The following is a 10,851-nucleotide window of genomic DNA, read 5'->3' as shown; positions in this document are numbered from 1 at the left end:
TTTTCGAAATGTAATAAATAAAACAAAAATGAATTTTAAATTATTATATTGTACAATAATTTTTTTACATGAAATCCATGCATATATAACTAACATAAAAAAATAGGAATAACTTACAAACGTATCTAACAAACTGGAATACAAATAATTTATATAGACAGATATTTCAGTTACATGTCGTATAATATTTTACTTGTTTATACAATCAACATATACAAAATAATGGATTATTTATTATAACATCTAATACTATCAGATAATAATTAAAATATGGTTAAAAACAACAATAAAATAAATTCCTCTGGTAAATCAAAATACAGACTATATTTATAAAAAAAAGTGTTTTTGAAACTGCCTTAGTTCTTTAAGTTTTCAAAAATTGGTGGATTTCTAGCCAACTTCGTAAAAACAAAATTAAAGACGCCACTGCCTTTTGCAGGCATCAACAACACTATTTTATACAACTGCAGTGTTAATGCCTGCTTTCCTTTATATTTGAATCTAACAGTATTGTTCAATCTACATGTTTGAATAAATATAATAATTCGATAAGAGCAGATCTTCATTGCAAAGATTAAATAAATTAGTACATGAATATTTTGCTTCTATACACTAAGCTCTTTACCGTAACAAAAAAATGTATTTTTTTGACAAGCCAAGTTATTAACACCTCAAAATCAGAATAATTTCAAAGAATCAAAATAATTACGTTTATTTGATAAATATACGAGCAACTAAGCAAGTTACTCATGTACCAGTAACTAAATTATGAAAAAAGTCGACAAACTGGTTCAATCTTACAGTCAAATGCTAAACATCACACACTTAATATATATTGTCTTATTTTTTAGATGGGACTGCCTCAATCTAATTTATACAAAGCATTTTGAAAATAGACGAAATTATAGAGGAGCACATTGCAGACTGTCGCAAATCATTTACAAATTTTGATTAACTTATTCAACTAAAGTGGAATGTACCCTCTCATTCAAATCTCTTCTAAAATAATTAAAATTGTTCAGCCAGGAGATCACAAATTTCTACAGAAACAGTCTCTTTACTTGATCGTACTGTTAGTCTATACATCTGGAAGAATAAAAAAAATAAATAAATTTATTAAATAATGTTGGTTATTTCAAAATTAGAACGAAAAATTTCATACCTGAGCATTTTTGTTTGGTTCTAAGCGTAGAAGACATCCAACCTGTTGTGAACGCATGTGAATAATGCCAGCGCAAACAAAATTATCTGGATTGGGGTCGATACCATCTAGAAGCTGCATTCCGAATCCCATTATTTTAGTTCTGGCAGCTTGCAAGTCCATTGGCGAAGAAGCTTTAAATATCTTCTGAGATCTTTGTTGATTCGTACTACAACAAATTAAGAGGTTTTAGTTCCCCCGAGATATTCTGAAATAAAAATTATCTCACTTTCCAAGATTTTTCCATCTAGCAAAAAATGATTCGCCATTCATCTCAGTGGGTTCAAAGAACTTATTTATCGTCAACGGAAGTTTAATTGTTATCTTCTGGGGGATGTTATTACAAATAAAACTAACAACTATACTTGGAGCATCTAAAAATTTTTCCAATTAACTAATTTCATCTTAAAACTAAGGCGGATGAAATACCTGTGTAATCGTCTATGCACTCCGCATTGATCATTTGTTGGATTTGTGCTCCAGCCTCAAGAACCGGTTCGACTGGCTTCATCTGTATGCTCAGTTTAGCAGCTTGCTCGTCTGACCATAGCAAAGTTGGAACAAAGTTTTGCAATGGAGCACTCGTCTTGTTACCGTAAAATAAACCAAGGCGTCCGAGGTTTTGACGGAACTCGCTTTTAACTCCGATTTGAATCAGATCATTTTCAAACAAGACGCCGTTATTTTTACATATAAATCTTAAAAAGAAAAAAAAAATTGAAATGTATAAACTGAAGTGTAACAGAAAATGACTTACTTTTTGGGATCAACGAACCACGTGTTGTTTGAAGGAGTACTACTCAAATTATTTGCCGGCTTGTTGTAAATATCACCTAGAACATCTAGTAAAACACCTGTATTGCCTGAATTGGGTTGAGAAGTGGGTGGAGTGGACAAGCCGAGGAGATCCGTTGATCCCGTACTACAGAAAATATTCATTAAAACTCACTCTTACTTTATCAAGTACTACTACATACCTAGCGCTGTTGACATCATTATTATGATTGGTTACAGGAGTAGGACTTTTATTTTCTTTAATATCATTTTCTGGTACACGTCCTGGTTTCTTTTTCTTCAAAACGGCAAGAATTGAACTTTCTCTCTCCGGAAAGGCGGGCATTTCTTCCAACACAGTTGCCAAAACATCAGAACTCGCAATGATACTTAACTGCAAATATTCCGAAGCTCTCTGCTGTAACTCCGCATCGGCAGAACGTAGATTGCTGTGCTGTTTGAATACTTCCTGAACTTGTGTCCTGATTTCAGGGAATAAATTGATAAATTTAATGTATGTCGAAAGAAGAAGAGCACGTGTCATGGGGGAGCAAAGGTGATACTTCGAATGGAGAAGCTGAAATTGTACGGAAGGTGATGACCGTTGATCACCAGCTATCAAATTGCCAAATTCGCCCAATATGTAACCTCCAACTTTGACCATATTTTCGTGACATGCTGGAGCTTGAAGTGCCTGTTGAAATTCGATTAACAATTCATGGAATAATTCAAGAAATTTTTTCAAATTACCTCAAATACAGTTTTGGCTGCGTAGCCTTGCACTTCATCCCTGTTTATAACAATTTGTATGACACGATACCACACTTCTTCAGATACATAATCGCCTGCTATTCTTATTAAATTCAAAATTACATCGACATACCTAAAATAAAAAATAATAAATAAATTAAAATATAAATTTCACAATAAAGTCACCATGTATAGTCCGTCGCATATTTTTCAGCAAGAATAGCAACTTTTAAGACCATTTCTTCACGAATAGAATAATCAGCAGTCTCTAAATAATTTAACATTTCCTGTACGATTTCTTCAGCATTACTTTTGTCACACATCGCGTACAATAAGTCGACAGCTTGCTGCCTCACCGAAACATCTTTTTCCATTTTCATAGAAAGTATTACGACCTCCTGGTGCTTCTTCACAGCCTCGTGTGAAAACTCGGATGTTGCTAAGTGACACATCGATTCTAATGCTAGATATCTTAAATTCGTTTCTCGGTTGCTCAAAAACTGTCCCAATTGGTTACATGCTCTAACCAATAAATTCGCTTCACTAAAAACTTACAGGGTTAGTTTAAACACGAGTTTTTATCGCAACGTACCTGTCATTGTGTATGATAAGACTAATGGCTTCGAAGAGAACGGCATTTTTGGCATTTGAGTGTTGTACCTTTTTGGATTTTGGAGGCTCTTGAGCTTTGTTTAATATCGTTTCTAAACATTCATTCAGTCTACCACGCACTCCAGGATCTTCGGCTAAAATACACAATACTTAATCACGCAATAAATAACTTCTAAAGATTTTACCTGGTGGTGTATAATTCTGAAGCAGACGTAGCAATTTTACTGACAACCATGGTGCCGGTACAAAATAATATGTATAATCTTGTAAATCTGTATAACTGGCCGTCACGATCTAAAATATATAAGAATCATTACGAAGTTGGTACAAGAAATATATTTTTACTTACCCTACTCAAACGGGAGACGGCTAAAGATACGCATCCCTTGTACTCCTCGGGGTTCTTTTTAACCAGAGCATCGATAAGACTTGTAGCGGCAGTCACAACACCCATATGTTGGTCGTTTAATAAGTGGATTATCCGTGACGTCCATTCCCCACCAGGAATTATTTCCTGGGAGGTTCTAAATAATCTCAAGAGGCAAAGAGCTGCACTTTGCTTAACAACATCCATCGTATCACTAAAAGATTAACATAAAAGAGCAATGAAATTTTATGGGGCTGTGCTTACCCTGACACAAGTAATTTTGGTATATCATTGCCGAACGCTTCAGCCATTTCTCGACTGCCGATATTGGCGATACATTGTAATGCCAAATTAACATGGATAGGATTTCTTGATGCCAAATCATTTTTAATGCTTTGGATGATAAGTTTTATAAGCTCACTGTTAGTGTTGACTAGAACTGATATGAATAAGTAGCCCTAAAATTAAAAAAATTATGATTAAGTAGTCCTAAAATTAAAGAAAGTAGTTGCAATGAAAACAACTTATCTAAGGTTTCAATATAAGATTGATTTATGGCCTTGAACGACAAATTTACTTAATCGGTATCAGTTTGTAAACAAGCCATTGTAGCGAACAATAAATTAAAATGGTCTTACTATCTGTTTCTCGGAATATTTGTTGGACGAGAGGAGGTTGACTGCTTCCATATGCCCAAAGTCAATGTCATGCCCAAGTAAAAATATAAACAGTAATTTACATACATACTTTTTCTTTTGATAACCATCCAAAGTTTTATCACCTTTAAATTTACTTCTTATGTTTGCCAATTCTTTGTTAATCCTCTTTATTTCAGCTTCCTTACTTTTGCCTAAAAATCATGTATATCTCTTTATTGCAAATTTTGGATTTAATAAACAGATTTCATACAATTTCTTATGTCTGATATAAACACAGCTAAGCCACGCATGCCATCTCCCCGAACTGCTGGCATGGCTCTTCCACTTGCCTAAAACAGAGAACATTCAAAAAGTCAAATACCCCTCATATTACTGACCCCATTTCATCCCCTATTCAAAAAATCCTGAAAAGGTCAATCAAGATCCTCCCCCTACATTTATTTGACAGATAGCCGTATAAAAAGGTAATTTTAAGCCTAACGTACCCGTTCTACTTAGATAACCAACCACAATGTGTCTTTCTTGGATAAATTACAAAGCAAATTAATTTAATAGATAAACACCCTATTTACACACCAACTTTTCTTAAATGCAAAAGTCAAAAGACAGGCAATGTTGTCTTGACTGCGCATGAAATGTGGCTATCTATCCAGTTGCCGGTTCTTACCGATAATACAGGTCCCTAATTTTATTTGGTCATTGTCACGTTTAGGCAATTTCTCACGAACGGAAAATATTCCAATTTTAGAAGCTAACTTTAATAATTATAAGTACTGTTCCATTAAAGAGCTCTATAAATAGGTTTTAGAGGATAAAGAATTGTGATCTTGAACAAGTCGTCCATATTGAAAAGGAGTAGATTCTTCTGTCTGTCTATGAGGGGGGCGGGATTTTAAAATTTTTTAGTGGTTTTCTTTACACCTTTTCTGGCATAATAGATATACTTATTTTTAAATAAAATTTAAAAATAAAAAAAAGTTGTTATCGGTAACTGTGCGTAGGTACTGATTTGTATTATACTGTGCGATTATCGCATAGTTAGAGGCAGCTTAATTTTTGGATATATGAGCCATTAAACCGCTTTTGGGTATTTTCATTAACACGTACAATTTTATTCGAAATGATATTGTAGGGGTATTGAATTGCACCTGCCATATTTATTAAACGTTTTATATCTCCCCCATATTAATTAACAATTCCACAATTCAGAAAGAACAAGTTAATATGAGAAATGGATAAAAATTCTTATTTAATGAAACTGCGACAACCTAGGATTTTAATATTTTTTATTGGTTATTAAAAAAACACCACTCATGTAAGAAGTTAAGCCAATTCTGTCTCTAAATTATGACTTACCTGCAAGTTGTTGTTTCAATTACATGTCATGATTTGTTACCTATTCTCTAATCTCTGAGAAAGGTTATAAGTAGAAGGTACCTTCGAAGAGTATCAAAAGAAACCAGTAAGAATTTAGAAATGAAACATTTCTCTAAGATCATTTTAAATTTAATTTTTTATTTAAATTCTAGAGCAGCGGTCGGCAACTGGCGGACCGCTGTCCAGGTCCGGACCGTGGAAGGTAAAATACTGGACCGCCAAAAATTTTTTGAAAGTATAAATTACTCAATTATTTAAAAAATATTTTTTTACTTTTGAGTGCCACCCTTATCATTTTTTCTAGTATTTTACAATTATGTGACTGATTTGAGTTCTTAATGGTTAATAAGCAGATTAAATTTGAGTATAAATTAAAATAAAAAATTAGTAAGAAATATGAACCTTTTTTCTGGACCTCGTTAAAAATTTCCAAAAGTATCCGGATCCCACCTAAAATTACTTGCCGACCCCTGTTCTAGAGCAATAAAACAATATGAACTTACCTCTGATCATACAAATTAAAATAATTGGGCACTGCGACAGATTCCAAATCTGTCGCAGTGCCCATTATATATAGTGCCAATTATATTTATTTTTATGAAAAAGTATTTTTTTTTGTAGATTAGGCATTTTAATTTGGGAAAGTAGTACATATTTTAAAATGAAACAAAATTGTTAATGCTAACGTTTAATAATTGTTAGGCACTCTAAGCTTGTTAATTAATTATTATAATATTACAAGGAAGTTAATAAATAATATAAAAGCTATTTACAAAAACAGCATCATTTACATGTTATCATAAAAGTACCATGTATTCATAACTCTTAACTATATATATGATAAATTACATATGAATCCTAAAAATAACTATTGAGGTACTTATTACTAAAAGATTAAAAAAACATGTAATAACTAATAGTATACCTGGTGGTTTTTACTTTGTACTTTCAACGAATTTTTATATAAAAATATAGGATGCAAGAAAATGATGATGCAAATACGATAAACAATTGAAAAAATAACAGATATCTTATTTACATACTATCACTTATCGAATCACACACCAAAAGAAATTATGGTAATGTAGGTAGAAGCACTGAAAATTGAGCTGGTACCTGTGCATTTCTTATTTCTTAAGTAAATGGCATTTTGCACTAATATATAATTATGTAACATGACCTAAGGTACAAATGCAGTGAAGTATTAATATTTCTAGTACAAATTCAATTAATTTTGTACTCAAACAACCTATGATAAACGTTCAGTTAAATATTTAATTTTAATCCACGTTATGACAGAACATTTAATTTCAATTTGTTTTTTGTCAGAAAAATAAATATGGAAATAAATTGAATAATTTTTTGATTGAAGAAGCTTTATCGAACATCGTACTGCATAAGATGGTCCCCGTAACATCAAAGTCTACAAATAATTTTGTGATTTGGTTAAATCAGCCTTAACTACCTCTCCCCTAAAAAATATAAACAAGGTACAACACTGCATTTATACCACAGTCCCTTTCTTTTATAACAAAAAAAAAACAAGTACAATAACAAATATTTTCAACTTAATTAAAAGTAAAACAAATGTGTGTCAAAATGCCTACTACCTCATATATATATTTATAAGCATATATGTATGCAAATTTACAATTTTTTAAAGTATATTTTGATAGTACCAGAGAAGATGAAAATATGACAGGTACAATTTGATGAGACTAGCGTAAATTACTTTTGTACTCGCTGTGATTTCTACAACTCAATTATAAGTATCGTACTGTTTTTACATAGGTTAGCAAAGAAACACCCATTGTCCAAATCGTAAATTTGCAAAATTTTGATATATCCCTTATTGATAACATTACTACTATACTGTTTCGTCATTTTGAAAAGCACTGGAAATCATTTACGGTGCTTTCTGGTATATACATATAAACAAGGGCTAGGTTTAAAAACATTAAAGTGTCTATTTTGAATTATTAATAATGAGGCTTTCTTGGTTGATGAAAGTACTTATTTTGAAAATTCATTCCAATTAATCCATTTCCTCTTAAAAATTTATGAACCTTATTATTAATATAAAATCATGTACCTAGTTGTATGTACACATAGAATTTGTAATTACAATTAACTCTGTATCTACAGACAGATATTTTAATTTTCAATTTTTCTGTCACATTTAACAAATTAGGAATTTATTAGACTAGTTTTCAGAGAGCTGATCATTAACAAACGGAGCAATTAGATTTTTCGCTCATATTTCCATCGGCTTTTTCAATTTCTGTAAGCAGAATGTGAAAAATATCCGAGACAGACTGAAAAAAAAAACTACTTTATAGATTTAACCATTTGGGAAAATTTTATTAAGAAGTAATATGACTCCTGCTGTTCTTTAAAAATGATTATACTCTCATTTCTAAAGATATACTTAACAGATATATTTTTGCATCATATTTACATAAATATGGACCGAAAAGGGGAAGTCACATTACAAAAAACTTTACTTAAAAATAACTAGACAGATTAGACTAAATTGGAATTTGGTTTACCCTATTTCTCTTTGAAAAGTTTAGTAACTACAGCTAAGTTTTAAGCTTACCTTTCCAGAGTATCCTGTATATCCTTTATTATGACACACGACCTGTATCAAAGAAAAACACTAAAAATACATTAAAGGCGTGAATTTTCCAAAAAATGCATACAGTTAGACTTTTATAACATAGAATCCTACACATGTATTAGGAAACCAAAAAACTTGGCCTATTGTAAATATGATGCAAAAAAAATTACTAACTAGGTGACTACAGCAGGATGCAATTTAGATTACAAAAAAAAATTAATAAGCTATATGAAAAGAAAATTATATGCTAAAAAGCCCCCATAAGATAATGTACCTATGTCATAAGAAAACACTCAGCACTGTATTTTACCAAACTTTATAATATTAAGAAAAATATAACAGTTGGAAGATGTAAATTTCATCTAATTTTTGAACATCTACTGTAAAAAAAAGCTAGCAACAAGTAGTAACAACTAAATATTTAAGCAGTATTAAAAAATTTAGAAATATAACAAACTACCTAGTTGCGCCTTTTTAAACAAATAAGTAAATTTACGGCAAATAAGTACTTACTGCATTCTGTTTAGCAGATGTTTCCAAAAATATTGCTTTCCACTCATCTGCCAGTCTTTTTCCTTCTTCTGAAGAAATCATTCTTTCCATGTGCAAATCCGTTTTATTCCCCACTAGAACTACAGGTACGCTGAAAGAAAAGATGGTGTTTTACACGTCATAGAGAACTGCGAAAAGCGGGTACTCACTGTCCTTTCCCAGTTATATCTAAAAGTTTCTCATGTATTGACTTAACTACATCAAAAGATTTTGTACTAGTTATGCTGTACACTAATACGTATCCATGAACATCGATGCTATACTGCGAAGGGAAAATCGAATATTCATCTTGACCTGCCGTATCGACCAATTTAAGTTCATAGTCTTGGGAGTTAATTCGGGTAGATTTCGTGAAAGCTACGAAAAGGATATCAAATTGCAAGTTATATAAATAGATGGCAAGATTTCACTTACTATTCTCTATTGTAGGGTCATAAGAGTCTACGAACTGGCCTTCTACGAACTGAATGCTGAGAGATGATTTGCCTGTAGACAGAAACATGTTCAGGGTTTTCGACTACTGAGTAGATTTTATTAACTTACCTACTGATCTGTACCCCATCACTGCTATTTTCCGCTGTTTCGACGGCATTTTGAACACAAGCAAACTGTTTTATCACAGGCAAGACTATTTTACTGTTGCTGGCCTCCTACTTTAGTTAAATATTAAGAAAAATATAATGCGAAGTACACCACAAAACAAAATATGACAAACAACACAATCACACTACAGATTCATGGGTATATACGACGAATGTCTATGACAAGATAAACCTACTAGACAGAATTATCAAACAAACACTATAGGTATTGGGTATTTGCGGTCTTGCCAAATTTAATTATTTTTATATTTATTTTTAATAATGTATAATGGCACAGAAATACCGAATTCTTATTAAATCCACATTCCGAAGTCGTTTCCTAAATTATTTTTTATTTTATTTCTCTTTAATGAGAAATGAAACGATCTCAACGACAATAAAGTAACAGAAGGAGACAGAGTGAAGTCCAAGGTCACAGCGAAACAGCTGTAAGACGAACTAATTTTTAGCCAATCCCAAATACATAATTGTTGTTTAAATTGTTTACACCACTAAAAATCAAAAGGAAATTTTGTTCTACTTTATTATAGGCAAATGATATGCTAAATATGTTGTCAAATGACCAACGAATTCTAGGAAAATGATGCCAGACTGTACAGGAATAGCATAGACATGACAAAAAGGATAAAAAAATTGAAAGATTATGGATTGTTATTTGTTATATGTTATATTATGATTTGCTCCAATTCGAGGCAAAGAAAAGAAATGGAAATGACAAATACTGCACTACATTATATTTAGGTATAAACTTATTTTTCAATATTGCACATTTCATCGTCCAACTATTTAGGTGAGAGGAACACGCCCTTCGATAGATACGATTTCATTTTTATCCTCTGTAGGCTGTAGGGAGTGTAGGGCATACGAGTAAAGGCCGGGACACAATGGAAAAATATAAAATATAAATATAAAATATTAAATATAAAATAGCAAATTCGATAAATATGCTTTCATATAGTGACACACAATGGGAAAATAAGATAACAAATAAGAAATATTTTTCGACACGTCGGAATTTAATATTTATATCTTATATTTGACCAATCAAATTAATGTACCATTTCCATACCGCCTCTCCAACTAACTTATAAATAAAGTGTTTTTGTTTTGTTGTCGAGTTTAATGTCTGTAAAATGGTAATCAGAAAGAAACAATTATTAATGTCTTGCTTTCCACATTATTTCAATTATGTCTGACAAAGCTGTGCCGAAGAATACTACTCATTGGTCAAATTGTTATAATCTATCATCAAATTATTATCATTGTGTCAAACATTTATATTTAATATGTTATATATTATATCTTATATTTAATATTTTCCATTGTGTCCCTGCCTT

At 31.5% G+C, this 10,851-nt stretch overlaps 2 protein-coding genes across 4 annotated transcripts; both read right to left on the bottom strand.

Moving 5' to 3' along the window:
- Positions 1 to 56: 56 nt before the first annotated feature.
- On the bottom strand, positions 57 to 4,997 carry LOC108906827 (AP-2 complex subunit alpha). The gene is made up of 15 exons (XM_018710233.1): positions 4,849 to 4,997; positions 4,614 to 4,692; positions 4,343 to 4,554; positions 3,969 to 4,162; positions 3,687 to 3,918; positions 3,523 to 3,631; positions 3,318 to 3,471; positions 2,912 to 3,268; positions 2,726 to 2,858; positions 2,179 to 2,669; positions 1,959 to 2,123; positions 1,631 to 1,899; positions 1,431 to 1,575; positions 1,163 to 1,370; positions 57 to 1,086 (listed from the first exon to the last, which is right to left on the bottom strand). The coding sequence occupies exons 2-15, from the start codon at positions 4,675 to 4,677 to the stop codon at positions 1,009 to 1,011; spliced, it is 2,811 nt and encodes a 936-aa protein (XP_018565749.1). The 5' UTR covers positions 4,678 to 4,692; positions 4,849 to 4,997; the 3' UTR covers positions 57 to 1,008.
- Positions 4,998 to 7,876: 2,879 nt separating this feature from the next.
- On the bottom strand, positions 7,877 to 9,890 carry LOC108906759 (GTP-binding protein Rheb homolog). 3 transcript variants are annotated; one of them, XM_018710113.1, is made up of 6 exons: positions 9,456 to 9,890; positions 9,327 to 9,398; positions 9,062 to 9,269; positions 8,874 to 9,003; positions 8,340 to 8,399; positions 7,877 to 8,055 (listed from the first exon to the last, which is right to left on the bottom strand). In XM_018710113.1, exons 1-6 carry the CDS (start codon positions 9,502 to 9,504, stop codon positions 7,966 to 7,968), a joined length of 609 nt encoding a protein of 202 aa, XP_018565629.1. In that variant the 5' UTR covers positions 9,505 to 9,890; the 3' UTR covers positions 7,877 to 7,965. The 3 variants fall into 3 exon arrangements, with proteins under 3 accessions (XP_018565629.1, XP_018565630.1, XP_018565631.1); XM_018710114.1 differs by having other exon boundaries at positions 8,340 to 8,381; XM_018710115.1 differs by lacking the exon at positions 8,340 to 8,399.
- Between the last annotated feature and the right edge of the window lie 961 nt (positions 9,891 to 10,851).

The sequence above is a fragment of the Anoplophora glabripennis genome, unplaced genomic scaffold (genome assembly GCF_000390285.2).
Source record: "Anoplophora glabripennis isolate ALB-LARVAE unplaced genomic scaffold, Agla_2.0 scaffold5, whole genome shotgun sequence".
Taxonomy (NCBI): Eukaryota; Metazoa; Arthropoda; class Insecta; order Coleoptera; family Cerambycidae; genus Anoplophora; species Anoplophora glabripennis.
The sequence above is the reverse complement of the archived record's forward strand: the minus strand, read 5'-3'. Positions and strand labels throughout refer to the sequence as shown.

Excerpts from the sequence above, each read along its gene's own strand:
- LOC108906827 (XM_018710233.1), bottom strand. The coding sequence starts at position 4,677 with ATGCCAGCAGTTCGGGGAGATGGCATGCGTGGCTTAGCTGTGTTTATA. Across the intron at positions 3,632-3,686 it reads CCGTCTCCCGTTTGAGTAGG|ATCGTGACGGCCAGTTATAC; the intron begins GTAAGTAAAAAT and ends TATATATTTTAG. Across the intron at positions 3,472-3,522 it reads TCAGAATTATACACCACCAG|CCGAAGATCCTGGAGTGCGT; the intron begins GTAAAATCTTTA and ends TGTGTATTTTAG.
- LOC108906759 (XM_018710113.1), bottom strand. The coding sequence starts at position 9,504 with ATGCCGTCGAAACAGCGGAAAATAGCAGTGATGGGGTACAGATCAGTA. Across the intron at positions 9,270-9,326 it reads TGACCCTACAATAGAGAATA|CTTTCACGAAATCTACCCGA; the intron begins GTAAGTGAAATC and ends TCCTTTTCGTAG. Across the intron at positions 8,056-8,339 it reads ATACAGGATACTCTGGAAAG|TCTGTCTCGGATATTTTTCA; the intron begins GTAAGCTTAAAA and ends TTTTTTTTTCAG.